At 52.1% G+C, this 26,499-nt stretch overlaps 1 protein-coding gene across 3 annotated transcripts; it reads left to right on the plus strand.

Annotated features, from left to right (window-relative positions):
* Positions 1–887: 887 nt before the first annotated feature.
* On the plus strand, positions 888–24,780 carry CDHR1 (cadherin related family member 1). 3 transcript variants are annotated; one of them, XM_047761233.1, is made up of 17 exons: positions 888–1,205; positions 1,864–1,959; positions 2,878–3,023; positions 3,847–3,897; positions 5,130–5,219; positions 6,684–6,770; positions 8,152–8,268; positions 9,376–9,519; positions 11,214–11,292; positions 12,608–12,708; positions 15,535–15,738; positions 16,241–16,393; positions 19,220–19,384; positions 19,778–19,845; positions 20,358–20,586; positions 21,472–21,729; positions 22,370–24,780. In XM_047761233.1, exons 1-17 carry the CDS (start codon positions 1,151–1,153, stop codon positions 22,895–22,897), a joined length of 2,571 nt encoding a protein of 856 aa, XP_047617189.1. In that variant the 5' UTR covers positions 888–1,150; the 3' UTR covers positions 22,898–24,780. The 3 variants fall into 3 exon arrangements, with proteins under 3 accessions (XP_047617189.1, XP_047617191.1, XP_047617190.1); XM_047761234.1 differs by having other exon boundaries at positions 1,190–1,205; positions 1,656–1,959; XM_047761235.1 differs by lacking the exons at positions 5,130–5,219; positions 6,684–6,770.
* Positions 24,781–26,499: the final 1,719 nt, after the last annotated feature.

A 26,499-nucleotide genomic window follows, 5' to 3' on the forward strand; every position in this document is an offset into this window, starting at 1 on the left:
AGTGATCAGACTAATAACTGGACCCCCTGGGAGAGCTGGCCCTGGCCTGGGAGGCAGGACAGGAATGGGTTGAGAGCCCTCTGCCCAGAGAGGTGGTCCTGATCACCCTCACCATTTGCCCCTTTACCTACCACAACCCTCCTTTTTGTCTTTTGATCTTACCCCTAAAACCTTCAGAGGCACAACCCTGGAATCTACAGATCTAGAGGGAATTTATTTGTATTTTGTTTGTTTGTTTGTTTTGTCTTTTTAGGACCATACCCTGGCATAGAGAGGTTCCCAGTCTAAGGGTCAAATCAGAGGTGTAGCCACTGGCCTTACCACAGCCACAGCAACAGCCAGGTCCAAGCTGCCTCTGCTACCTACACCACAGCTCAAGGCAATGCCAGATCCTTAACCCACTGAGAGAAGCCAGGGATGGAACCTGCAGCTTCAAGGTTACTAGTCAGATTCTTTTCTGCTAAGCCACAACCCGAGCTCCTCTATTTAGATTTTTAAGGCCATGCCCTCCCCAAAGAGGATCCACCCACTTTTCTCTGCTGCTCTCATTTCTCCTAGAGACTAGAGGGAGCAATCCTCCTATGCTGAGACTGGCCTGTTTCCCAGTCCCTGTTTTCCTGGCTGGAGGACTCAGGTTCAGAGAGAGGACAAACTCAATGAAAGTCACACAAAAAGTTCATAAAAAGGGAAAACTCCTGGGGAGTTCAGTCCTACCAGAACCGCGGGGACTCAGAGAAGCCCCAGCTGGGGGCCCTTGGCTCCTGCGCTCCAGATCTGGGGGCAGGGGAGCCAGATCCGAGGGGAGTACCCTAGTCCCTCTCCCCCACCTCACCCCCCGCCTCACCCTCACCCTCACCCCCCCCCTCACCCTCACCCTCACCCCCACCCGCTGCTAGGAGCCTGTCCGCTCAGCTCTGTACCCACTAATTGGTCTCATCAGGCGGCGGGCGGGAGCGCTCCCGAGGCGCGGATCCGAGCCGTGTCATCCGCTTAGCGCCCTCGCACCATCCTGCGCTCCCGCCCCGCGCCCCCTCCCGCCGCCGCTGTCGCCCCCACTGTCAGCTCTGCACTTGTCGCCAGCCCAGGGCATGCTCCGCGCTCCGGCGCTGGGCCTTGGCTGTGGCGAGCGACACAACCCGCCGGCAGAGATATGGGGCGCGGCCCGCGGGCCATACTGGCCCTGGGACTGCTATTCCTCCGCCTGGGTGAGTGGCCGCAGGGTCCCGCGGGCTCCGTTGGGGATGAGGGGATGGGTACTCGCTCCACCCGGGTGGACCCAGAGACAGTTCTGGACCTTTTACTTCCAGAGTGGGGCTTGGGATGCGGGACAAAGACCGGGACACGACGCGGGGTGGGGAGGCGGGGAGGGAAGGAGGCGATTCCTCCAGCTGCCTGGCTTGGCTGGGAGAGGGGCACTCCCGCTACCGAAGCACTTGTCCAGAGACGGTACTCTGGAAACTCCGGATTGGGGGCCGGCCCCTCGCTGCCCTCCACTTCTTCCGAAGGAGGCTCGGAGGTTTGACGGCTGCTCTGCGGCCTGTGGGAGGGTGTCCCCACTCACCGTGTGACCTTGGTCAGGGCACTGCCCCTCTCTGGGCTCGGTTTCCCAGTCTGTCCGTTGCTGAGGCTGAGACTGGCCCTGCCTGTATTCCAAGGGCCCCAGGTGGTGCGTGTAGCGGACCAGCCCGAGCCCAGCCCAGCCCAAGCTCAAGGGACTTGGTAGCGGAAGGACCCGGTGGGCGTGCCAGGGTCAGGGAGGGGAGTACGCGCCTGCCCGCAGGTGGGGCCAGAAGTGGGACCACGCCAGTGGAAAGATGTCCCTCCGCGTGTCCGGGTATCCTCTGTTGTGTGTTCTCTTCCTAGCCCAAGCCAACTTCGCCCCCCACTTCTTCGACAACGGGGTGGGCAGCACCAACGGAAACATGGCCCTTTTCAGCCTCCCGGAGGACACCCCTGTAGGTGGGTAGCCCTACTTCCCGCCCAGCATAGCTCTCCCAGAGGGGCGGCCCAGTTTCCCCTGTACACAGGGACCAAACCCGTGACTCCTGGGAACCTATCCAGACGCAGCTGATCGCCAGGCTGCGGGCGCTCCCAGGATGCCCTGTTTGTGCTCTGAATTCCCTGGGGCAGTTGTAGGAAAGGAGGGCACAACAGCCCTGGAGACCTAAGCCCCGCCAGTCCTGGAGACTCAGCTGCGAGCCCAGGGACTGAGCCGACCCCAGACAGCCAGCAGAATTCCCCACCCGGGGCTCCCTTACCCAATGTGTGACCCTGAACAAACTACTCACTTCCCAGAGCCACAGGGCTCTAGGCTTAAAAAATGGCCCAAGAACAACCAAGTCGAAGTCGCAGGGATCCACAAAGAGGTGGGGAGAAGGAGAGGGAGGGGAGATATTGGCACATCTCTCCCACCAGGTCTGGGAACCCTGAGCAAAAGTACCTACTGTGCAGTGTAAAAGAGGCACCTGCTCAGAATTCCCTGAAGAACTAATTCAGGTGTGGGGAGCAGTGCTGCTCCTGCATTACCTCTGGCCTTAATGGTTCCTCTTTTTCCCCTCATCCTTCACCCCCAGAGAGCCCCCAGTCTTGACTCCTGGGACAGGAATACTTCCCAGACAAAAACCCTAGAGGGAGGCCAGCAGTCCTGAAGCTCTCTGTCATCTGCAGTGTAGATTGCAGTCTGTAAAGTGGCAGACACTAACATCTAACTGATAGTCCTGAAGAGTAAAGAGTGGGAAGCACCCAGATGGGATGGGGCCAGCAGTGAGTGCTCCACTCAGGGCTGGTACCAGGGGTTGAATCCTTGGTCCTGAGCAGCTGCCACCTTTAGGGGAAGTTGGGTCCCAGATTCTAGGTGTCCCCTCTGTTTCTCTTCAGGCTCTCATGTGTACACCCTGAATGGGACAGACCCTGAGGGAAACCCTGTCTCCTACCACATCAGCTTTGACCCCAGCGTTAGAAGCGTCTTTTCTGTTGACCCCAACTTTGGAACCATCACCCTGGTTGAAGAGCTGGACAGAGAGGTATGGAGACGTGTGTGGAGCATTGCCTGCCAGGTGTGCAGACAGACCTCTATGGGCTGGAAGGGGCCCTAGAGAGCATCCTTGTAGAGATCCTATAAGTCACAGATAGCAGATAAGGCTAGAAAGACTGGCTTACAGCACAGGCCTAAGTTTGGTAAAACTCTGCCCCTCTGTGCCCTTTTAACCTGCGGGGGACAGGGCATGGGCTACATTTCCCTTGTGAAACCCCATACCAGGCTGGTGGACCAGATACCTGGACTTCAGCTGTGGGATGCTGCCAGCTCTAGCCTCATGGCATCTCCACCAGCACAGAGAAAAGACAAGGTGGGTGTCAGAGACAGGTATGGGGACACAGCAAAGGAGTTGGCACCCCTGGGGACATCAACATCCTTCCTCACTGAGGTTCCACTGTGTCCTGGGGAGGGCTTGAGACCCCACAGGTGGAATATGGAGAGGTGTGGGCAAGAAAAGGAGGAGAAAGTGCAAATTTTTTAAATTTTAAAAAAAAAAGTTTTTTTAACCCTCTTTCTGGATCTTCCAGCACACTAGTTAGCATCTCTCCTCATTCTAGCAGGGGTGCATTTTCTGTTGGTGCCTCAATAATCCCTCTGCGTTCATGAGAACCCCTGATGGGCTGAGTCCCAAACAAGGTCCCAAGCACAGCCAGAGGCCACTTTTGGCTGCTCACCCGGCTCCAGGGCTCCCTAGAAATGCCCAGGCCTCCTCTGACATGCTCAGTGGGGGCAGGGAGAGCTCCCCTCAGCCTCAGGGTTCCCATGGTGCCTCAGACTCCTGAACGGTCCCCAATCCTTGTACTTCACAGAGGGAGGATGAGATTGAAGCCACTATCAGCATTTCTGATGGCCTGAATCTGGTGAGTTTGCACTCCAGCCAGCCCCCTGGCGGCACGCAGCCCCCCAGGTCTGAGCACAGTTCCACCCTGGTAGGGGGAGCTCTTGGCAAATCCAAGCTAAGGTGCAACAAGATCGGGCCCCAATACACTCAGAGAATGGTGGGGGAGGAAGAGAAGGAGAAGGAAAGAGAGTGAGACCCAGTCAAACCCAGTGCTTCTGACAGAGCACACCCACATTCCTTGAGCGGTATTTCCTCAAACCTGCTTGCCCATCCATCTGCTCCAAGCTGGCGCTAGCTCCAGCCCATCACCCAAGCTGGGCGCCTGGACCTCTCCTCCCTCTCTTCCTTCCCCAAAGCCTCACTTTGGCCCAGCCCTCGTCAGTGCTTCCCAGATAATCACGGGGCTCCCCTCTCTCCAAGGCTCCAGATCCCAATCCACGTGTGGAGCCATCACTGCCCAACACAGACCTGGCCACATCCTGGCTCAGAAAGCACTAGCAGCTGGCCCACACTGCCCTCAGGATGGAATCCAAGCTTCAGTCTGGCACTCAGGGCCTCCCACTCTCAGGCTCCATCACCCATCTTTTCTCCCACATTCACCTTAGCAGCCATCTAGCCCTAAATCTGTTCAGGTTCTCTGAACTCACTAAGTGTTTCACTCATCTTTGCCTTTGCACACGTTGCTCCTTCTTCCTGACACACCGCCTTCCCACTCCCCCAGCTTCCCCTCTCGCCTGACAGACTGCTGCAGACCTTGCTTCTCACACCTCTGTGAGGGCTCCCTGCTGGCCTTCACCTCAGGCTGGGTCAGGTGCCTCTGCTCAGAGCCTCTGGATGCAACCACCAAAAGTGATGCCTTTACCTAGGCTGGGGCCCATGGTGCACCCGGGTGGCACAGTGCAGGCCCCTGCCCTCAGTGCCCAGCTTATGCTGTTGTCACCCTGAATGCTATCACCTCCAGTTTTTATATGCTGATCTTTGCCCACCACTCCATCCTGCAAAATTCACACCATCAGATTGTGTCTTCTGTCTCCAGGATGGAACACAGAGCTTGGCACCAAGTAGTTATTTAATGATATGTATTGAGTGAATGAATAAAAGAGGGAAGGAAGCAGGGAAGGGAGGGAGGGAGGGAGAAAGGGAAGGGAAGTGAGAGGAGGGGACAGAGACACACACCTGGGGTGTTAGAGGACTGTCCCTCTATCACCCGAAGGTCACCGCCTCAACACCTTTCCCCTTGCTCCTTCTCAGGTGGCAGAAAAAGTCACGATTCTGGTGACTGATGCCAATGATGAGGCACCCACGTTCATCCAGGAGCCCTATGTTGTCCAGGTTCCCGAGGTGAGCAAGGGGCCACCAGGTGGCGCCGATGCACTCCCACCCCAGGTCCATGGCCAACAGGACTGGGCATTGGAGCCCCTCTATCGCTGGCCACCCTGTGGAGGGACTTTCACTTCCACGTACTCCCCTCACCTCCTTACCATCCCCTCATACATTCACTATTATTCCAAAGAAAGTTCATTTACCATTTTCTATTGTCACGTACTCTTACTATGGAAATGTGAAGTATACAGAAAAGCAGAAAAAAAGAGTTTCAAAAATCACCCTCAATTCCTCCACTTGAGACAACATTGTTAAAATTTGGTCTATTTCTTTCTAGTCATTTTCATGATTATAGGCTCCTGTTTTCTGTTTGTTTTCCATAGTTGTGACCATGTTAAACATATGCTTTCCGTATACTATTTTCAGTAAATTTATAACACAAGCATGTTCCTCAGTAAATTGTAAAGTTGGGGTAACTTTTTGTTTGTTTGTTTGTTTTTGCTTTTTAAGGCTGCACCTGTGGCATATGGAAGTTACCAGGCTAGGGGTTGAATCGGAGCAACAGCTGCCAGCCTACACCACAGCCACAGCAACACCAGATCCAGGCTGCACCTGTGACCTACACCACAGCTCACGGCAACACCAGATCCTTAACCCACTGAGTGAGGCCAGGAATCGAACCCTCATCCTCATGGATCCTATAGGGGTTCCTTAACCACTGAGCCACAAAGGGAACTCCCGGGAAAACTAACATTTTAATAGTTTTCCTTGAGTGCATATTCCGGCTTGAACTGAACTGACCTTTATATTTGGGTTTTAAAGATGCTTTAAATTTTTGCTGTCATAAGAAACCTCAAACTCTGATCAAAAATTTCCTTTTCCTTAAGTGGAATGGTTTCCTTCAGATATAATCCAGGATTGGAAATTAGTGGATCAAAGCATGGGTGCCTGTGAGGTGTTGCCATATCGATTTTCCAGAATGGCACCTGTTTGCCTCTCCTGTAGGATGTAGGAGAGGGTTTGTCTCCTGGTTCCTAGCCAACACTGTGGATTCTTAGAGGTTTAAATGGTTACTAATTCAGTAGGAGAAATATATTCATTCTGGCTCTAAACTGCATGTTAGATCCCTGGTGATGCTGTGATCCCTGGTGATGCTGAATTTGTCCAGGTTTACTGTTTATAGTCATTTCATATTTAAACCTTTTGTCTATTCCATGTCAGTTTTTGATTTGCTGACTCCTGGAAGCCATTCTCAGCAGGAGGATGTCTGTTTCTCCTCTCCTGCCCTGACTCTGACTCCAGTGTGTGTTCTCCATCAAGGCCCCTCCCCTTGTCCGATGCTCCCTGGGTCAACCACCACCTATTCGCCTCTTTTTAGCCCCTCACTCCCCTGACCCCACCTCTCCGTGCCCCCACACCCCGGTTCCCTGAGCATCTGTCACTGCTCCTGGGACTGACCTTCTGTGGCTGTGACCCCCTCAGGACATACTTGCCGGGAGCAGTATCGCCAAGGTCCATGCAGTGGACAGGGACACAGGTTCTGGAGGGAGTGTCACCTACTTCCTGCAGGTAAGGTCAGGCACACAAGATGTAACCAGAGGAATAGGCTAGAGGGGACACCCAGGCAGTCCCCACTTCCATCACCAAGGCCCTTAGGTCAGAGCCTCAACTATTCCCAAAGATGGTCAGAGATGGTGCCTCAAATCCCAATGAGGTTTTAGTAAATGCAGGTATGGGATGGACAGGTGGGAACATGAGACTGGCCTGAGCAGAAGCCATCTTCCCCTCCCTTGCCCATCCTGGCTCCCTCTGAATTAGCTTACTCCTCTCCCTGATCTTAGGATTCTCAGCTCTCTGCCCACCAACCCCTTCCCCAAGAGACCACCTGGGCACCTTGTACCCACATAGTAAAGGAAACATGTCTGGGAGTTCCCTTGTGGTACAATGGATTAAGGATCCAGCATTCACTGCAGTGGCTTGGGTCGCTGCAAAAAACAAAAAACAAACAAACAAAAAAAACCTGTCCGGGCTTAAAACTGTCAGTAAGAAAGAGGGCAAAAGGGTGACTCTCAGAAGGAGCAGAGCTGTGACACCCCCACTCACCCCTGTCCATTCTTCCCACCCTGTCGAAAGCAGACACCACCCCCTTTCAGCACCTCCTGCTCTCCCAGGCTCCTCTAGAACCCACTGCTCTCCTTCCTTCAGCCTCTGTTTCCCAGCATCACCTCTTCTCTCCACATTTAATCACTTGCTCTCATAGTTTTCAAGGCAGTGCAGTTCAGTGGCTAAAAACAGGTTCTGGAGGAAGCCCCTGGACTGCATGGGTACCAGAGAGACCTGCCCCTCCCACTTGTGGGGCCCCAACTGTTATCTGACTTTCCCAGCTCAGTTCCCTCGCATATAAAATAGGAAGATTGTTGCAAGGATCAAATACATGGAAAGCTCCAAGAACAGCTGCTGACACAGTGACTCTTCTTCAGATTGAGGGTCACCTCCTATCCCCACTCAACCCCATCGCCACCCCCCCAAACCAGGTGTTGCCTGGGACTGGCCCATGACCACTTACATGATGGGGTTAGAAGTTCCTGAAGATTCCCTCTGTCACTGCGCTTTTCAGCCACACCTGCTCTGCTGACATTTCCAACTGCTGGAATCTCCAGGCCACAGCTTAGCCTCAAGGGGGCTCAGTGGTTTTCTAGCTGAGCAGAGGACCTGATGGAAGAGAACGCCTTAGCTGGCTTGAAGGAGGGGGAGGGGAAGCCCAGAGTCTGGGAAGGGGGCCCCTGGGGGCCAGAAAACCTAAGTGCCCTGGAGTTTGAGACTCAGCCCTGAGGCTGGAGTTGCTGGGACACTGGACGGTGAAGACCCCCCTTTGAGTAAGCAGAGCGGGCATTCCTGGGGCCATCCTGGGCCCCTCCCCAAAGCCCAGTCCACCCCCTCGCTCTTACAGAATCCACACTCCACCAAATTTGCCATGGACCGCCACAGCGGTGTGCTGCGCCTCCAGCCTGGGGCCACCCTGGACTATGAGAAGGCCCGGACCCATTTTGTCACTGTGGTTGCCAAGGTAATAGAGAGGGGGGAGTGGGAGCATCCAGGCTCTCCTCAGCCTCCATCGGGAGAAGGTGCCCTGAGGTTGGAACAGTTAGGTTCTACAGTGGAATGGGGGCAGCTTGGGAGGCAGGAGTTATGATGGGGTAGGGGTGGGCTGCAGCTGCTCAGAATCTGTGGTGAGTGGACCTCGCCCAGACGTGGACATGCTCTCCAGGGAGCCTGGTGTCTGCAGGCCAGAGAGGGCATATTTCCTCCTGGGAGAGGGTGTGGACCCCTCAAGACTGACAAGCCAGGCTCCCCTCTGAAGGACCAGGCAGCCTTGCCTGGAGACTCAGGCCCCTCAAATCCCCCACAGCCTGACCTCTGGGCACCTCTGTTTCTCTGCCCAGGCTTGATCACCCCAGCTCTTCCTCTCTGTGTGACCAGTGACCCTCACTGAGCCTTGGTTTCCTCAGTTGCCCACCCCGAGGCTTAACAAAATTCCTCATATTTCTAAGTGAATGGTGTGGGATCTGCAGCTCAGCAGGTGCTTAGCCAAAGTGGCTGCTCTACCTCCTGAGGCTGGAAACCCCAGCCATCCCTCTAAGCCCCCATTTTGTTTTCCAAAAAGGTCCTTGCTCTTCACATACTGGCTCCAGGGCATCCCCCTCAGCCTGCCCCAGGAGGCTTGAGCCAGCCCTGCCTATTGCTGGTTACTGCCTGAGGGCTGGCTTGCTGGGCACACTCTTCCATTGCATATGCACAGCTCAGCCTTGGGTCCTGGTCCTGCTCTGAGTAGTTCTTCAGGAGTGTTTGAGCCTTGGTGAGGGGTTGGGAAGGGGGAGATTTGACTCATGTCTCCTCCTCCTCTGCTAATCACTGGGCATGATTTCCCTCGAGAAAGACCTTACTCTCTTTCCAAAGGAATGCTTTTGAGCTCCTACTGAATACCCACCATTGACTGAAGACCTTTGTGCATCATCTCATCTAATTTATCAAACACTATTGTGAGGGGAAATTATCTCCAGATGACACAGGAGCAAACAGAAATCAGGGAGGGAAAATGGCCTCGAGGCCAGTGAGCACATGAGCCAGATTCCACCAGAGTCTACTGATACTTTGCTCTCTGATTCTTCCCCAGGATGGTGGAGGGCAGCTGCGAGGGGCCGACGTGGTGTTCTCAGCCACCGCCACGGTCACGGTCAATGTGGAGGATGTGCAGGACATGGCCCCTGTCTTCCTGGGCACACCTTACTATGGCTATGTGTATGAGGACACCCTTCCGGTGGGTAGCTACACCCCTCAGCCCAGTGTCACCTCCAGACGCCTCCTGCCCTGTCCCTCGTCCTGCCCGCAGATGCCCCTGCTGGAGATGGCTGGGCTCAGCCTGGGGTCGCCCTCCTCCTGAAGGAGCCAGCTCTGGACTCAGGGGGCTGGCTCTGGACTTGCTCAGGCTCAGGCTACAAACAAGTCACTTTGCTTCCAGAAGTAGAAGGGGGAGGAAGCAGGTGCTCCTGTGTAGCATGCAGGCCAAGGCTGTGCAAGGCACTCTGCCCTCTTTAGACTTAGCCCAGCCCAGCTGCAAACATTAGCCCTTTGACAGGGCTGAGAAGAGCCTGGGAAGAGAGGTGACAGTTTGGTTCAGGTGGGCCTTTCCCACACCTCCTACAGAAGGTGAGATTCCTTTGGCCTCCCCTCGACCCCACCCCAACCCTGCCAAGCTAGTAGCCCCTCAGACCAGTAGTTCTCCCACAGTTTGTTGCTGAATCACCATGACCCTTATCAAACATTGAACATGGGCCCAGCTCCAAGGCTGGCTTCAACTTGCTCCCCCTTCAGTGCAGTCTCTGCCCCCCTTCCCAATGTTTTGGCCTCTCAGGGAAGGTTCCAGTCCTGGCCTGGCATCTGAGGCCAGCCTTCCCTCCAGCCCACACCATCCTCTACTCATCTCCCCCCTCCCCCTGCCACCGCTCCACCTTTCTCCCTCTGACTGATGCCCCTTGTCCTTCTTGGTTCAGCCAGGCACCACTTTCCTTGACATCTTGGTTGAGATGGGAGCCCCCCCCAACTCCCATGCTATGCACACCCCTCTATGAGCACACCTCTCCTTGGGGTGAACCCATGTGTTTATGAGCCCCCAGCCACAAAACAGGCCATAACCTGACTCCACATGGCCACAGCTCAACAACTCTCCATGAAATGCAATTGCGTTCTCAATTTTCACTTCCCCATGTTCTGATTATTCCCAATTTTACAAGACAATGAAAACACTTACTAAGGACCACTCACGTGCTGGGCCAATGCTAAGAAACCCTTTCCAGAAGCTGGCAGCCAAGCGATGGAGATGGGCACAGAGAAGGGAGAAAGGCCGGGCTACCCCTGTGGGGGCTGCAGGGCAAGGCAGGGGAGGCCCAGACTGTCTTGCTGAGGAGCTAAGGGGGAAAGAGGTGCTGAAGGGAGATGAAGGCAGCACTCAGAGAGTCAGGAAGCAGCCTTGAGGACGGATAAGCCTCAAGGGCCTGAGTAGGAAGGTCAGGAGGGGGCAGTAGGCCACAGTCCAGTAGGGCTTTATGTGGCAGTTTCCCAAACCCTTCAAACGAGTCCCTCCCCCCAACCCCCACTCCTCCCCCAGGCCACAGAATAAAATCCTAATTCCCAGACTTTGCATTGGACCCCCTCTGCCTGGCCCCTCTCCTACCTCTCTTTGGGCCAAAGATGCATGGGGCAGCAGGGTTGAGGCTGGAGGTTGAGAGTGGTATGTGGGGAAGGAGGCTGTATAAGAGGTGAGGAGGAGGCCAAGGAGGCCTGAGAGTCCCTGGGCAACAAGCTCCCTGTAGAGCAGGAACTGGGCCACCCAGAGGTCAGGCTCTTTTCTTGAATCGGGGCGGCACCTCCCCTTTGTGATGGGGACAGAGTCCTGGGAGGGCAGAGCCTCAGCCTCCCCCATGGGCCTCAGGCAGCTGCTCCTGTTCCCTCAAGGGCTCTGAGGTCCTGACGGTGGTCGCCATGGATGGAGATCAGGGCAAACCCAACCGCATTCTCTACAGCCTCACGAACGGTGAGTCTGGGGCTCAGTGCTGGGTGACCAGAATGAGATTCTCCCACATCTCTGGGTCCCAGTTTCCTCATATACAGGCCAGAAGCACAAGATGCATGGAGAGGAGAGGTTGGGTCTCTCCAGGATGTCTCCTTGGGCATCTGCTTGTCATTATGTCCAGTAACAGGAGATGCTTTGGGCTAGGTTGGGGCAGGGCAGTGGTGGGTAGTGGTGCCAATTCATGTTCCCACCCACTGTTGGGCATTTGCTCATTGATGGGAAGGGGTAGCAAGATTTCTCATGCTCTTTAAACTGCTATGTTTCTTTTCGCCCTCATTCTTTTAAATGTTTTAATGTGGAGCATGCAATTGAATTAAATGCAACAATGATTCGGCATATCTCTAGTACTAGCCCCCTGTGTGGATGAGGAAACTGAGGCTCAGAGGAGTTAAATCATCCCAGTTTCCCACTGGGTTTGAACCTAAGCCTGCTGGCTCTTTGCACAACTGGGCAGCAACTGAGCAGGAGGAGCCAGCCCTAGGGAGGTTCTATAACCCTCAGTAGCTGGTCCCCAAGGGGGCCAGGCCCCTCCCAGGTGGGGATGGGGACCACGTCTGGTGCTTGGTATCAATAAACACACATCTCAGTGCTCTCACTCAGACACCATCGCCTCTTCCGCCCCTGTCCCTGGGATGTGCCTGGTGCCCAGTCCCCTTCCAGCAGCTCACGCACGTAAAAACCTGCCCGCCGTCCCACACAGCTTCTCTCCCCAGTCATGCAGACCTCTGGCTGCCTTCCCTCTCCTCCGCCACTGCAATGCTCCACTCAACCACCAGGCACCCACCCCACCCCATCTCCCCTCCTAGTTTCTTGCCTCTCCCTCTACTCTTCCTTCTCCAGTCTTTTTAGTCTTTTTTTCTCTCCCTCTCTCCTGTCTTCTCCCTTCCCTCCCTTCCTTTCTCTTCTTTTCTCTCTCCCTTACCTTATTGGCCTCCCTCTATACCTCTTTATTTCTCTCTTTTTCCAGCACACACACACACACACACACGCACACGCACACGGACATGCACAATGCATGAGAGAAGCAAAGTGCTAAGGAATCTGCGACCCAGAAAGTGGTGAATTTAAGTCCCAGCTCTGCACTCACTTTGTAACCTCAGACAAGTTACTTAGCTCCTCTGAGACTCAGTCTCCTCGTTGGCAAGACCCAGATGATACCTTAGAGGAGACAAATGAGATTACCCCTGAGGAGCGCAAGGCACCGAGCCTGGCACTACTCCCCTGCGCCACCATGTGGCCCTATTTAGAACTGCAGGGCACATCTCCTCTCTGACAGGGAGCGATGGTGCCTTTGAAATTAATGAGACGTCTGGAGCCATTTACGTCATGCAGAGCCCTGCCCAGCTCCGGAGAGACGTGTATGAGCTGCATGTACAGGTAACCTCCCTCTAGTTTGGCCTTCACCACCCTCTGGCCCTGGAAGATTCCAAAAGTGATGAGACCCAGGCTGCTCCCTCACAGCCCAGGGCTAACATTTTGGGGAAAGATCTAGATTTTGCTTCAAGGAGCACCTACAGGAGGTACCCCCCTGGGAAGGGGGGGTGGCTGTGACCAGGAAGGAGGAGGTAGGAAAGAAGCAGTAATACCTTGAACTTGGGTAGAACGCAGCGGGTGGAGAGTGGAGGGAACCAGCTGGGGTGGGGCAGGTGGAGGCATTGCAAACTAGGAAAGCCCAGTGAGCCCAGGTTGGGGGTGAGAGCACATGATACTTCAGAAGGAAAGCAAGGAGCCAAGTGGGGCTGGAGCCATGAGTCCACAGGTAGCAGTAGAAGGAGGAATACCTGGACCCCAGATGGGACTGGAAGAGCAGAGACCCTGAACACGAGGTATGGGTTTTCCCTGCAAAAGGGCCGGCTTTGTCGACATGAAACCAGTGGGATTACACAGAGACCAAAATTAGAAGTCACATTGGGCTTAATGGTCTGCTCTTGCTGTCTTGAATTTCTTAATGATTTTTTAACACGGGACCCATGTTTTCATTTGTCACTGGGCCTGCAAACTATGTAGCTAGTCCTGCCCCAGAGCAGTGAAGAGCCATAGGTTTTGAGAAGGGTTAGAGTCTTGTTAAAAGCTCACTCTGACTGCTCACTAGACCAGGAGGAGTCTCAAAATCAGAGAGCTTGGCGAACAAAGATTTCTAGGACCCACTTCTGAGGACAGGAATTTAGTGCGTCTAGACCCAAGACTCTGCATGTTTGGGGCTCCCAGGTGATTCTGGCACCAGTCTCAGCTTGGCACTTGAGAACACCTATCCCAGCTCAGGTTTGGAGGGTACTGGACAAGAGGCAGAGAGGCAGAGCCATCAGCTCAGGCGATAGATGTTGAGGGCCCATAAGGATGAAGGGAGGCAGAAAGGTAGAAATGGACAAACTGCAAACTAAGAAAGGGGCCAACTCTGCAGAACAGCCATGAGTGGTGAAGAAGAAAGGAGGGCTGAAGCCCAGGGTGGTACAGTGCCATCAGGAACACAGGAGAGGAGACAAGTTGTGTAGAACAGGCATGATGCTTTTTGGTGCCTTGGAGACATTCAAGTTGAAACATCCAGACTTGACACTGCAGGTTTGGACTTCAGGAGAGACAGCATCAACTTACAGGTGTCTGTGAAAGGATGGGAGGGCATGAGACCACCCAGAGGAGGGCTGTGGGAAGAGCGGAGCCGCTGGTCCAAAGCACTGCTGTGGGAGCATCCCAGGCTAAGAGCGAGGAAGAGGGGGGAGCAGGTGAAGGAGAGATCAGGGGGTCAAAGCCAACCTGCAAAGTGGAGTCACCTTAGCCGAAGGGACAGAGCACTCGGGGACAAGAAGGAGAGTGGCAGTGCCACGGGCAGCACGGGAGTCAGTGTGAAGTGTCTGAGTTGGAGACAGTCTGAGAATGGAGTGGGAGGCAGAAGGTGTGAGCTTCTGAGAAAGGGGAGTTAAGAAGCAGCTAGTGTGGACAGAGTGGGGACCAGGAAGGGTAATTGGGGGGATAGGTAAGACCAGAGCATGCTCAAAGGAAAGGGGAAGACATCCTTGTAGGGCCTCATACGATATTGCCGTATGGTTCATGAGGTGCCTGTGCACTCCTGGCCCTGGCTTGGAAGCCTGTGTTAATTGTCTGTTGCTGCATCTGGACACCTCTCTTCCTTGTAGCCTCCCCTTGGCCGGATGGAAACAAGGGCAGAACATGGCAACACTAGGGTTTGAACCATGTCTGGCTATAAAGAGAGGGCAGTGCAGTGAGTAAAGAGAACACTACCTAAGGAGTCAGACCCTCCTAACATCTTCCTATTCCAGCTGTGTGACCCCAGCTAACTGCTTCACCCCTCTTGCCTCAGCTGTAAAATGGAAATAGCAAGAGTGCTTTATTCATTTCCTAAGACTATTGTTAACATATTACCACAAACTTTGTGTCTTAAAACAACATATATTTATATCTTGCAGTTTCTGTGACTCAGAAGTCCTGGGTCAGCTTTGCTGGGTCCTCAGTGTCAAGGTCTCTCATGTGGCTGCCTACAACTTTTCAGCCAGGATTGTGTTCTCATCAGAAGACCCAAGTGGGGAAGGATTAACTTCCAAGCTCATATGGTTATTGGCAGGATTTAATTCCTTGTGGGCTGTTAGATTAAGAACCTCAGTTTTAGAGTTCCCATCATGGCTCAGCAGAAACAAATCTGACTAGCATCCATGAGGACGTAGGTTCAATCCTTGGCCTCACTCAGTGGGTTAAGGATCCAGCGTTGCCATAAGCTGTGGTGTAGGTTGCAGACGTAGCTCAGATCTGGCATTGCTGTGGCTGTGGGGTAGACCAGCAGCTGTAGCTCCGATTCAACTCCTATCCTGAAAACCTCCATATGCCGCAGGTATGGCCCTAAAAAGACAAAAAAAAAAGTTTTTTTTCAGCTGTTGGCTAGAGATCACCATTAGTTCCATGAAACATAAGCTTTTCCAACATAATTCTTGCTTCATAAAAGCCAGCCAAAGGTGGAAGATGGTAAAAGATGGCAGACAGTGGAAGATGAAAGTTACATCTCTTGTAATCTAATCACAGTTGTAACTCATCATCCCTGCCATTTCTATCAGTTTGAAGTAGGTCATTAGTCCAGGGCACACTTAAAAAGAGGATATTGCATAAGGTCATGATCCCTACCAGGAAGTAGAGAATCATTGGGATCATCTTGGAGTCAGCCTGCCACTCATCCATAGCCGCCTATCCCCACCCTAGGTGACTGAGGTCAGCTCTGCAGGGACCCCAGCTGCCCAGGCCATGGTGCCTGTCACCATCAGGATTGTGGACCTCAACAACCATCCACCAACATTCTATGGAGAGAGTGGACCCCAGAACAGATTTGAGTTGTCCATGTATGAGCACCCGCCCCAGGGGGAGATCCTGCGGGGCCTCAAGATCACCGTCAATGACTCAGACCAGGTATGTGTCTCTGCCCTCCACCCTGCTTGCCTCCGCACTGCACCAGACCAAGTCCCCTCCTGATGTCAGAGGGGCCTGGCACGTCACAGAATGAATGAAGCAAGAGTGGGTAACCAAGAAAGAGAGAGGAGGGAGGGTAGATGATCAAAGACTAGTTGTTTGGCCTAAAGACATTCGTAATCAATTAAAAAGAAAAAGCCAGTTAAATAAAAAGCACCTCTGCGTCTGAGTCTCTGGACACTGCAAAGGTATCCTGTTGCCTCCTGTGCTCAGCCCAGGGCTAGGCCTTTTGGGCTTGTTTCCTTGCCTAGTCCTCATAGTCTACTCAATCTTTCTGACTCTTGATCAAGCGCCCCCTCCCATAAAGAAAGAAGTAATAATACTTGCTTCCCAGGGTCAAGGAGAAGGCTCAAGGGAAGGCTCCTTGCAGAGCACGACTGTATCTTGAGTTTCTATTCTCATTCATCTTCCCTGTTTCCTCTCTCCAACCTCTGTTGCCCAGGGAGCCAATGCCAAATTCAACCTGCGGCTGGTGGGGCCTGGAGGCATTTTCCGAGTGGTCCCGCAGACTGTCCTGAATGAAGCCCAAGTCACGATCATTGTGGAGAATTCAGCTGCCATTGACTTTGAAAAGTTCAAAGTGTTAACCTTCAAGGTGGGTGATGCTATGCACAAACCTGAATGGGGACAGCGCGGGGAGGGGGGGGGGGTCACAACAGCATCTGGATTCATTCCCGAGGGGTCCCTTGTCACCCTGCCCCACTTGGCTCTCCTCTTTCCTCTCAGTTTCGCTGCCCTTCCTGCTGATGTGGGGAGCAGCTGGGAGGGGAGAAGAAGAGTTATACAAGGACCTTCTCCTGCTGCTCACACAGCCTCACTGGGCTCCCACTTCTAAACTATGACTGTTCCCAGGGGTCTGAAGAAAAACTGATATAATGTGCCATTTTAATAGAGCCAATATAATTTGCCATTTTAATAGAGCAAGAGGAAAAACAATTTGATCATTGCGGCAGATGTTTTCTTGTATGCATTTGACATCTCTCATCTATACGGTTAAAAACTTTAGCAGAAGGTGAAAAAATATTCCTTTGTATTTGCAATTATTTAAAATGATAAATATGTATCAGTAATGCATATTATACATGCATATTATACATGAATAATTTATGCTATAAAAGTAAAATACTTTGTTGATATTATTTAAATTATTGTAATTTTTTATAATTATACATGTATGCACACTGATAGCCAGAATAATGCTTAAAAGTGAAATTCTGGCGTTCTTGCCATGGCGTGGTGGGTTAGGAATCCAGTTGCAATGGCTCAGGTTGCTGTGGAGGTGTGGGGTTTTTTTGTTTTTTGGGGTTTGTTTTTTTTTTTTTTTTTTTTTTTTTTCTTTTCTAGGGCCGCTCCCGCGGCATATGAAGGTTCCTTGGCTAGGGGTCTAATCAGAGCTGTAGCTGCCAGCCTATGCCAGAGCCAGAGCAATGCTGGATCCGAGCCGTGTCTGTGACCTACACCACAGCTCATGGCAATGCCAGATCCCTAACCCACTGAGCAAGGCCAGGGATCAAACCCGCGACCTCATGTTTGCTAGTCGGATTCATTAACCACTGAGCTCCCTGGAGGTGTGGGTTTGATCCCTGGCCTGACACAGTGGGTTAAAGGATCTGGCATTGCTATAGCTGTGGCATAGGTCACCACTGTGGCTTGGATTCAATCCCTGGCCCAGGAACTTCCATATAATGCAGGTGTGGCCATTAAAAAAAAAAAATGTGAAATTCTAAAAGCATTCTGTGAAGTCAATATCTAAAAAGTGTGGATGCATATTATCAGCACTATTCTCCAACACTATTCTGGAATAACTTTATTCCTGGCTAAAGAAAGGAAATAAGAGGCACAGACATTAGAAAGGAAGAGATAAAATTATCGTTATTGGGAGTTCCCCGTTGTGGAGTAGTGGAAATAACTCCAACTAGAAACCATGAGGTTGCGGGTTTGATCCCTGGCCTCGCTCAGTAGGTTGAGGTTCCAGTGTTGTCATGAGCTGTGGTATAGGTCACAGATGAGGCTTGGATCCTGTGTTGCTGTGGCTGTGGCGTAGGCCAGCAGCTGTAGCTCCAATTCAACCCCTAGCCTGGGAACTTCCATATGCCTCAGGTGTGGCCCTAAAAAGCAAAAAAATTTAAATTTAAATTAAAAAATTATCATTATTTTTAGGTATTGGTTGTTTGCTTAAAAAAATCTCTTAGAAGTAATGGAAAAACTGTTAGACATATAGAAACGTTGCTAACATGATTGATCACAAAGTTAATACACAAAATCCAATAATTTTCCTACATATAAAAAAATAGCAAATAGAATAATGGAATAAGAGATTCGCTTTTACAGTAACAACTAATAGATAAAACTCCTAGGAATTAGCCCAAGAAATATGCAGCATCTAAATGACCAAAAAAATGCACACATTTAACAAAAAGATATAAAGATGGCAAGAAATGTAAAGGCACACCCTGTCTACAAATGCAAATTCTCAGTGCCACTTCAATTAAGTCTTACCTGGAATTTCCTTAGGGGAAGAGGTGGGGGCTTGACACAATTACACTGGTTTTTATCTGGAGAAATAAGCCTATAAGAATAGTCAGGAAAATTCAGGGGGAAAAAAAGATAAGGCAGGAATTTGTTCTAACAGATATTAAAGTAGGAAACACACAGAGTTCCCGTGACTCAGTGGTTAACGAATCTGACTAGGAACCGTGAGGTTGTGGGTTTGATCCCTGGCCTTGCTCAGTAGGTTAAGGATCCGGCATTGCCGTGAGCTGTGGTGTAGGTTGTAGACGCAGCTCGGATCTGGCATTGCTGTGGCTCTGGCATTGGCCGGTGGCTACACCTCCGATTAGACCCCTAGCCTGGGAACCTACATATGCCGCAGGAGGCCCTAGAAAAGGCAAAAAGACAAAAATAAATAAAGTAGGAAACAGAGTAATTTTTTTTTTTTTTTTTTAGGGCTGCAGCTGTGGCATATGGAAGTTCCCAGGCAGGGGGTCAAGTGGGAGCTGTAGGCATCAGCCTACACCACAACTCATGGCAACGCCGGATCCTTAACCCACTGAGTGAGGCCTGGGATGGAACTCGCATCCTTATGGATCCTAGTTGGGTGAAGGGAACTCCCAAAATGCAATAATTCTTAAAACTGGAAGTTAAAAGATAAGGAATATGCAAATCAGTGGAGCAAAAGAAATTGGTCCCAATGTAAGGGGAACTAATGGGCATTGCAGTTATTGGAGGAAATGAGGTATACCTTAGAGGTGCCCCCTGCAGGTGGGATCAGGAATAGCTGGCTGGCAGCTGAGAGTGAGAACCAGAAACAAAGCAGGGGGTGGGGGGGGGATTGCCATGACAACGCTGAGACAGGATCCTGGCAGGCTCTCTGCAGAGCAACTGCCACCCAGACAAGACCTCCTTCTCCTTCCTTCCTCAGCTCCTGGCCATTGAAGTGAACACCCCAGAGAAGTTCAGCTCTACAGCAGATGTCGTGATCCAGCTCCTGGACACCAACGACAATGTCCCCAAGTTCACTTCCCACTACTACGTTGCCAGGATCCCCGAGAATGCCCCAGGAGGCTCCAATGTGGTGGCTGTCACAGTGGGTTGGGGACTCGCCTAGGGACAGGGGCGGAGTTGAGGGCCTTATTAAGGCAGACAAAGCTGGTTTCCAGTTTGAATGGCAAAGCCTGCACTCATTAGCTGTGTCTTTGGATAAGCTCCCTGCCCTCTCTGAGCCTCAGTTTCTCATCTATACAATAGGGATAGCCGCACCTCACGGGACTATAGTGAAGACATATAGTGAGGGATACAGGCCTCCAGATCTGGTTCCTCCAACCCCGGAGACCTCCTCAGGGAGAAACTAGGGCTCCAGAGGAGGCCTCCAAATCAGTTTGTCCTCAGGGGGGCAAAACCCTTGTTTTGCCTTTGAAAGCAAGTTGCCAACGTGCCCTGACAAAGGGGCAGGGGCCACTGGGAATTTTCTCTCTTCCAGGCCGTGGATCCAGACACAGGTCCCTGGGGTGAAGTCAAATACTCCATCTATGGATCCGGGGCAGACTAGTGAGTAGACCAAGAATCCCAGATATGGCCTCAGGCAAGGAGTCTGGGTGGCTGAGGATGGAGGGAGTCTGTGCCAAAGCAGAAAGAACCCGGAAAGAACAGGACCTGGGTCAAGGAGGCGAGCATGGAGGCAAAGAGTGGAGGGAAACATTGGAGAGTATAAGGCGGCAGTGGGGGGACACATGCAGGTGAGGTGAGTCTGAGAGAAGAATGGTCATCATCACCGCCCAGAGCTGGGCTTACGGCCTCAGGGGCCAGGCAGGCAGAGCTGGACTGGGGCGGGGTGGGGGGCATGGGAGGAAAGGGAGAGGCTGTGATTCCGGTGAAGTTCAACATCAATAGGTGAGTAGATGGGCGATCAGATGGGGAGAGGCACCTTGGAAAAGTTGCCTGTTGCATTACTGCCCCTTCCTGGAGATAGCTGATTACTGCAGGCACATGTGTTTGTGTGTGTGTGTGTGTGTGTGTACACTCTTGGGCACACCTGTGCCTGTGCTCTCTGTGCCCGGCAGCTTCCTGATCCACTCATCCTCTGGGATGATCTACACCCAGCCCTGGGCCAGCCTGGATGCCGAGGCCACCGCCAGGTACAACTTCTATGTGAAGGCAGAGGACATGGAGGGCAAGTACAGCCTGGCCGAGGTGTTCGTCACGCTGCTGGATGTCAATGACCACTACCCCCAGTTTGGAAAGAGGGTCCAGGAGAAGACGATGGTGCTGGGGACGCCGGTGAAAATCGAGGTGGGCTTCGAAGGTAGCTCCCCTAAAAGTTTTGTCCTAGCAACTGAAACCAGCACTGTGGCATAATATTTTCTTTGAAAATATATTGGGGAACTCCTACTGTGGGGCAGGGGGTTAAAAATCCAACTGTCATGGCTTGGGTTGCTGTGGAGGCGTGGGTTTGATCCCCATGTAGCACAGTGGGTTAAAGGATCTGTCGCTGCCAAGGCTGTGGTGTAGGTTGTGGCTGTGCCTCGGATTCCGTCCCTGACCAGGAACTTTCATTTGCCTCTGGTGTGGCCATAAAAAACAAAATTAATTAAATAAAATATATTGGATTATTAAAGATAAAATAAAATATATTGGATTCCTGAAATAGCAAGAGTTTTTAAAGTACTATATATGGCCCCATGCCCACCTCAACCCAGAAGTAACCTCTGAGAAAGAAGATATTATTGCCACTTTACACATAAAAAATTGCAGCCCAAGCAGGTTCCACATTTGGTTTGCCTGAGCCCACAGAGCTGGTCTACCTGCTTTCTCAGCTCTGCTTTCCCCACTGCACTGTCTTCCCAATATGGAAAAAGCATGAACCTTGAGACCCAACAGACTTGACTTTGAATCCCAGCTCCCCTCCTTCTACTTCTGTATCCTTAGACAAGTCACTCAGCCACCAAGCTTTGTTTTGTCATAATACTGCCTTCTGTTCTGAGAATGAACTCCCATAGCACACATAGAGGGCCAAGCACAGACCCACCCTGGCTCATTCAATTCATCTCCTGGCCCAGTTCACTCAAAATAGGATCAGGACCATTTCCCATCAACCCAGCAAGCCTGGTTTGTTTAGCCAGGGTACACAGGTATCACCCTCAAAGACTGGCTCCATCTGTCCCTTCCTGTGCGCAGGCCACAGACCAGGATGCAGAGGAGCCCAACAACCTGGTGGACTATTCCATCACCCATGCAGAGCCAGCCAACGTGTTCGACATCGACGCACACACGGGGGAGATCCGGCTCAAGAACTCCATCCGCTCTCTGGATGCCCTGCACAACATCACACCCAACGGGGACCGCATCTGGTCCCTAGAGGTGCAGGCCAAGGACCGCGGCTCCCCCTCCTTTAGCACCACGGCCTTACTCAGGATTGACATTGTAGACACTGAGGTAGGTATGAACCCTGGGTTGGGGAAGAGGGTCAGCTCAGGCCTTGCTGCAACATGGCCACAGAGAGAACAACTACCTTCCTCCAAAGACAACCAATTTTCACAAAGACTGCCTGTGCCATCAAACACATTGGTTTTGAAATCAAGTCAAAATCCTAGTTTCAACACTTTTTAACAGAGTGACTTTGAACTTTGCTAAGCCTCCACTTCCTTTCCTGTAAAACGGGACTGATGATGCCTCCTTCACATGGGTGTTGAAAGCAAAAGTAAAATCATTATGTGTTGTTCTCAGCTCAGTGTCCAACAGAGAGTTATCCCTTGGGGGTGGGGGTGTCCCAAGACACGTGGACAGATGTGACCCCTACAATCAAAGGAAAGCTGTACCAGTTAATGCAGTAGTTCTTCATCTGAGAGAAATATTTGAACCACACTCTCTCTGGGCCAATTTTTCTGGAGAGCTGTACGTATCGTGTTTTCTCTGTGTGCATTTTTTTCTGGAATGAAGCCCATGGTGCTCATCAGACTCTCTGGGGGATGCCTGACCCCAGAAAGCTTAAAAACCATCAGGCTTAAGGGAGCTCATGGCCCCTGCTCCGTTTCTGGGGACCAGGCAGGAGCAGCTAAATGTATCTCTCTTCCAGATGCAGTCCCGAAGTCCCATGGCTGCCTTTCTGATGCAGACCAAAGACAACCCCATGAAGGCCGTGGGCGTGCTCGCCGGCATCATGGCCATTATTGTGGCCATAACTGTCCTCATATCCACTGCCAGTTTCTGGCGCAACAAGAAGTCCAACAAGGTCCTGCCAGTGCGGCGAGTACTCCGCAAGCGGCCCAGCCCTGCACCCCGCACTGTCCGCATCAAGTGGCTCAAGTTCGGAAGAACCAAGGCCGCTGACAAGTTTGTGCTCAGAGAGGATCGTCCCAATGAGAACTGTAACAACAACAGCCTGGGAAGCACCCCGCCCCCCACAGCCCCTGCTCCCCCTCCACCACCCAGCATGGGCCCGGCCCACTGGACGGTGCCTACAGTCTCTGGCTCGCTCGCCCCTCGGCAGCCTCCACGGTCACCAAAACCCAAGGCCGTGGGAAGCCCTGTCCAGTCAGCTCTGGTGTCTGAGCTCAGGCAAAAGTTTGAGAAGAAGAATGTGCATAACAAGGCTAACTTCTAGAGTGCGTCCTGTGGTCCCTCTTCCTCACCCCAACTGCCCTGCTGTCTGGGCCATGTTTCCCAACTCTGTCCTTAGAGTCACCCCCGTTTTGTACGCTGGTGTAACCCCCGTATCCAAGGCTCTGGATAGTGCCTTGGACAAGGGATTTATTTCTCTGGCAGTGGATGCAATTAGAAAGTGCTTCTCCGTAACCAAGCTCCTTGGCCCAGCAGCAGTGCCCCCCATTCTGCAGAGGCTGGGAGTCAACAAGGAGCCAGCTTCTGTGTCTTCTGCTCATCAACCTGAGACTTCACAGTGACCTTCGGGTCCTGCTGGGGCCCCAGCTTCCCTAGTCCAGGAGTAGGGGTCCTGGCCACATATGACAAGGCCAGCTAGAACCTGGATCCTGAGGCCTCCAGTTAAGAGCAGGAGCAGGAAAAGGAGGTTCAGTGCTAACTAAGGTTGAGAGTCAGCAAACCTTACAGGCTGCAGGAGAGCAAATGCAGCTCGGGAGGGCAAGGAGGCATTGAAAACTCACGCTGACTGTCGGCCTCTGCTTAAAAGCCACTGGGAAAGTGGAGGATGGGATCCAGGCAGAGACTATGGGCCCCTGCTGCACCCGTACGGGACCAGGGACAGAGGTGTAAGATGGACCTTGCAGGAGTGAGGGCAGATGCTCCAGCCAGAGCTGCCCTGGGCCAAGAAATGGCCAGAGCCACACTGGTAGCCCTAGAAGCCTCTGGAAGTCAAGTCCCCTTAGGAGCTGCTCCACCAGAAGTCCTTGAAGAGACAGTGCTGGGCCGAGATCTGAGGAGACTTCCATTTTCATTCAGCTCTTCCGCTCCCATGGTGTAACCTTGGGAAAGCTGTTTCCACTCCCTGCTCACCATCTTCCTCATCCGGAAAATGAAACAAGTGAGTCTGCCTCATTCACAGATCCAAGCTGAGGATCAAAATAAGTAGTAGTGACAAGGGCTTTAACCAAGTGCAAAGCGGCACCAATATAAAGTATTTTTCCACAGGCCAGTTCTTCAGGTGCCGTTCTTCCACAAAGTATTAGGAGCCTCTCCGCTATTCTGCCAAGCACCCCCAGGTGGCGCTGTTCTGGTGAGGGTGCTGCCACTGATCCACCACAGGCAGAGCTGGACCTTGCCATTGCTCCCTTTCCAGGTCTCCTCCCCACCCCCCGCCCCACGCCCCTCCAGCTCCACCCCCCCTCCACCAGCCCAGGCCCCATCAGAGAGGACGGGAGCTGGGCAGCACATCCAGCCAAGACTCCATTTTGCCAAGATGCCGAAAATGAGTTCCCAGGAAAGGAATGATTGCCAAGGCCACACAGCAGTTTGGTGACAGGGAGCTGGTCTGAGGGTTCCGGGACCCTCAGCATTTTCCACTAGCCAAGCACACCTAGTTAGCATGTGACCACCTCCGCCCCCAGCGGAGGCAACACGCAGCCCTTTTTATGCAAAGAAGTTCCAGATAACTTTATGGAAATATGTCCAGAGGAAATCTAGAGGTATGCCCACCGAAAGAAATGGAGCCATTCTTTGCATTTCACTCCACTTACAAATGACCCCTCTAGAAAATATCGGTGATTTTATTGAAACAGATCATATGCACGTATGGTTAGCTTGATTTCTGAGTCTGTTTGGAGTTGTTGCTCAGCTGTTCCGGCATGCAGGCTCCTTGCAGGGGTTTCTGCTGTCCTCAGCCCAGAGAGATTAAGAGTTGAGCTCTAACAAGCCAGGAGCCCAGACTGAACAAAGAGGTACTTTGCAACCAGTGGTTCAAAACAGGGCTAGACTTGATCATGTCTGCCCTCCACCGGCAATTCAGCATCCTTAATTTGCATGCGGTCAACCTCTTTTGTAAATGGTAAATAAACCTGTTACCCAAAAGCCAAACTGACCTCTGCTCCCTGCTTAACATCAGTGTTAGCTGACTCGTACAGACCAGTCTTCCTGACAGCCAAGCTCAGCCTGTCTCCTAACTTCTTTGGTGGGGGGATGCATTCCCCAAATGTCAGATCTAACTGTGGGAGCTGCAAAATTTTGTCCAAATTGCCATGCATACACATCTAAAAGCAGGGTATTTGGCTACCTGAGTGAGCCTACCACGGCCTGGCTCGTCTCCTGAGCAGGACAAGCCCTGGCAGGGTTGCTTGGGGAGGAATGGGATCTGGAGCTAGAACTATCCCCCAACCCAGCCAGCGAGAGCAGGAATTGGAAGGCCTGGTGTAGGCACGAAAGCCCAGGAAGCCAGTGATGTCTTTAGGACTGTGGCCCTGGGCTGGAATCTCAGGCCATTTTTGTTGCCAAAACTCAGCCTCTGTCCACTGGTGCCAAACAGAAACGTGGAGACATGGTTTTGAGTGAAGGAGAAAAAAATAGCTTTTATTGCTTTGCTTGGCAAAGGAGGCCACAGCAGGCTAATGCCTTAAAGACCATGCCCCCCTGGGGGAAGAATTGCAGGGAGTTTTATAGTCTAAATGGAGAAAAACAAGGTTTCAGATAAGAATCAGGATTGGGGCAAACTTGCATGCTTCTTTCTTTGGTGGAATCTTACTCATCGGAGCTGGAGTCAGGAGATCTCGGCCTGATCCTGGTGGTGGTCTTCTGGGTTATTGCCTAGAATAATAGTACTCGCAAAACAGACATATTGATCAGACATTGGAACAAACCAGGAAAGTTCCAGAAAAACATCATGTGCTAATAATTTTAACCCACAGGCAATTGTGCTCACAGTGCCTAATCTTTAGCTTACAGGTGATTGTGTTTAGGGTGCAGTCAAAGGAGGGAGAAGCTTAAGGAAGGGCTCTAAGCTGTTTGATTTTAAAGTATTCATTTCTAAAAGAAGCATAAGGAATATAAATTTTCTCTTAGGTATATAAGATGCCTATATAATTATGTGTGTCCTTTGAAAGGGAACCAGGATCCTGCCCCAAGGCTGTACTATTTTTGCTTGACTATTCCTGCCTGGTCTTTATATCCCCTCCCTTTCCTGATCAGCAACTGTCTGAACCTGCCCCTTGGTGCTCAGGGAAGGGCATGGAGGCTGAATGAAGCCCACTTCCTAAAACTAAGATGCAGAGGACACAGCCTTTTGTGCCCAGGAGCTCCACAGGGCCCTGCTTGGTTACAGTATCAGGTCCCAGAGCAGGGGATGGGGGATCCAGGACAAGGCCAGGGACTTGAACCAAGGCAGACACAATCTTGGAAACTGGGCATGTGAACAACCCTCGTGCTGGGAAGTATGGGGAAAGTGCCTGGTGGCCAGCCGGAGCCATATTGAGAAAGAGGAGGAAGACACCAACAACCCCGAGGGACCAGCAAATGTGGTGGTGCTGAAGGAGTCCCCCAGCCAGTGGGAGTGAGGCCAGGCCAAATACCACTGCATCAGGGAAAAGTGGCGGGCAGGGGACAGCCTGCTCTGTCACACGGGGACAGGCACAATGTTAAGCCTCAAGGTAAAGAGCTGGGAGGCAGGGGTGATGAATTGGGCCAGCTCTCCCATTCCTGGGCCCTGTGACGAATGGACAACCAACAGATGTGACTCCAAAAATATCTGCAGAACTATGCGTGTGTGGTTTTTTTTTCCTGTGGTCGAGCTCAGATTTTCTAATT

This window comes from Phacochoerus africanus, chromosome 15 (genome assembly GCF_016906955.1).
Source record: "Phacochoerus africanus isolate WHEZ1 chromosome 15, ROS_Pafr_v1, whole genome shotgun sequence".
In the NCBI taxonomy this organism is placed as follows: Eukaryota; Metazoa; Chordata; class Mammalia; order Artiodactyla; family Suidae; genus Phacochoerus; species Phacochoerus africanus.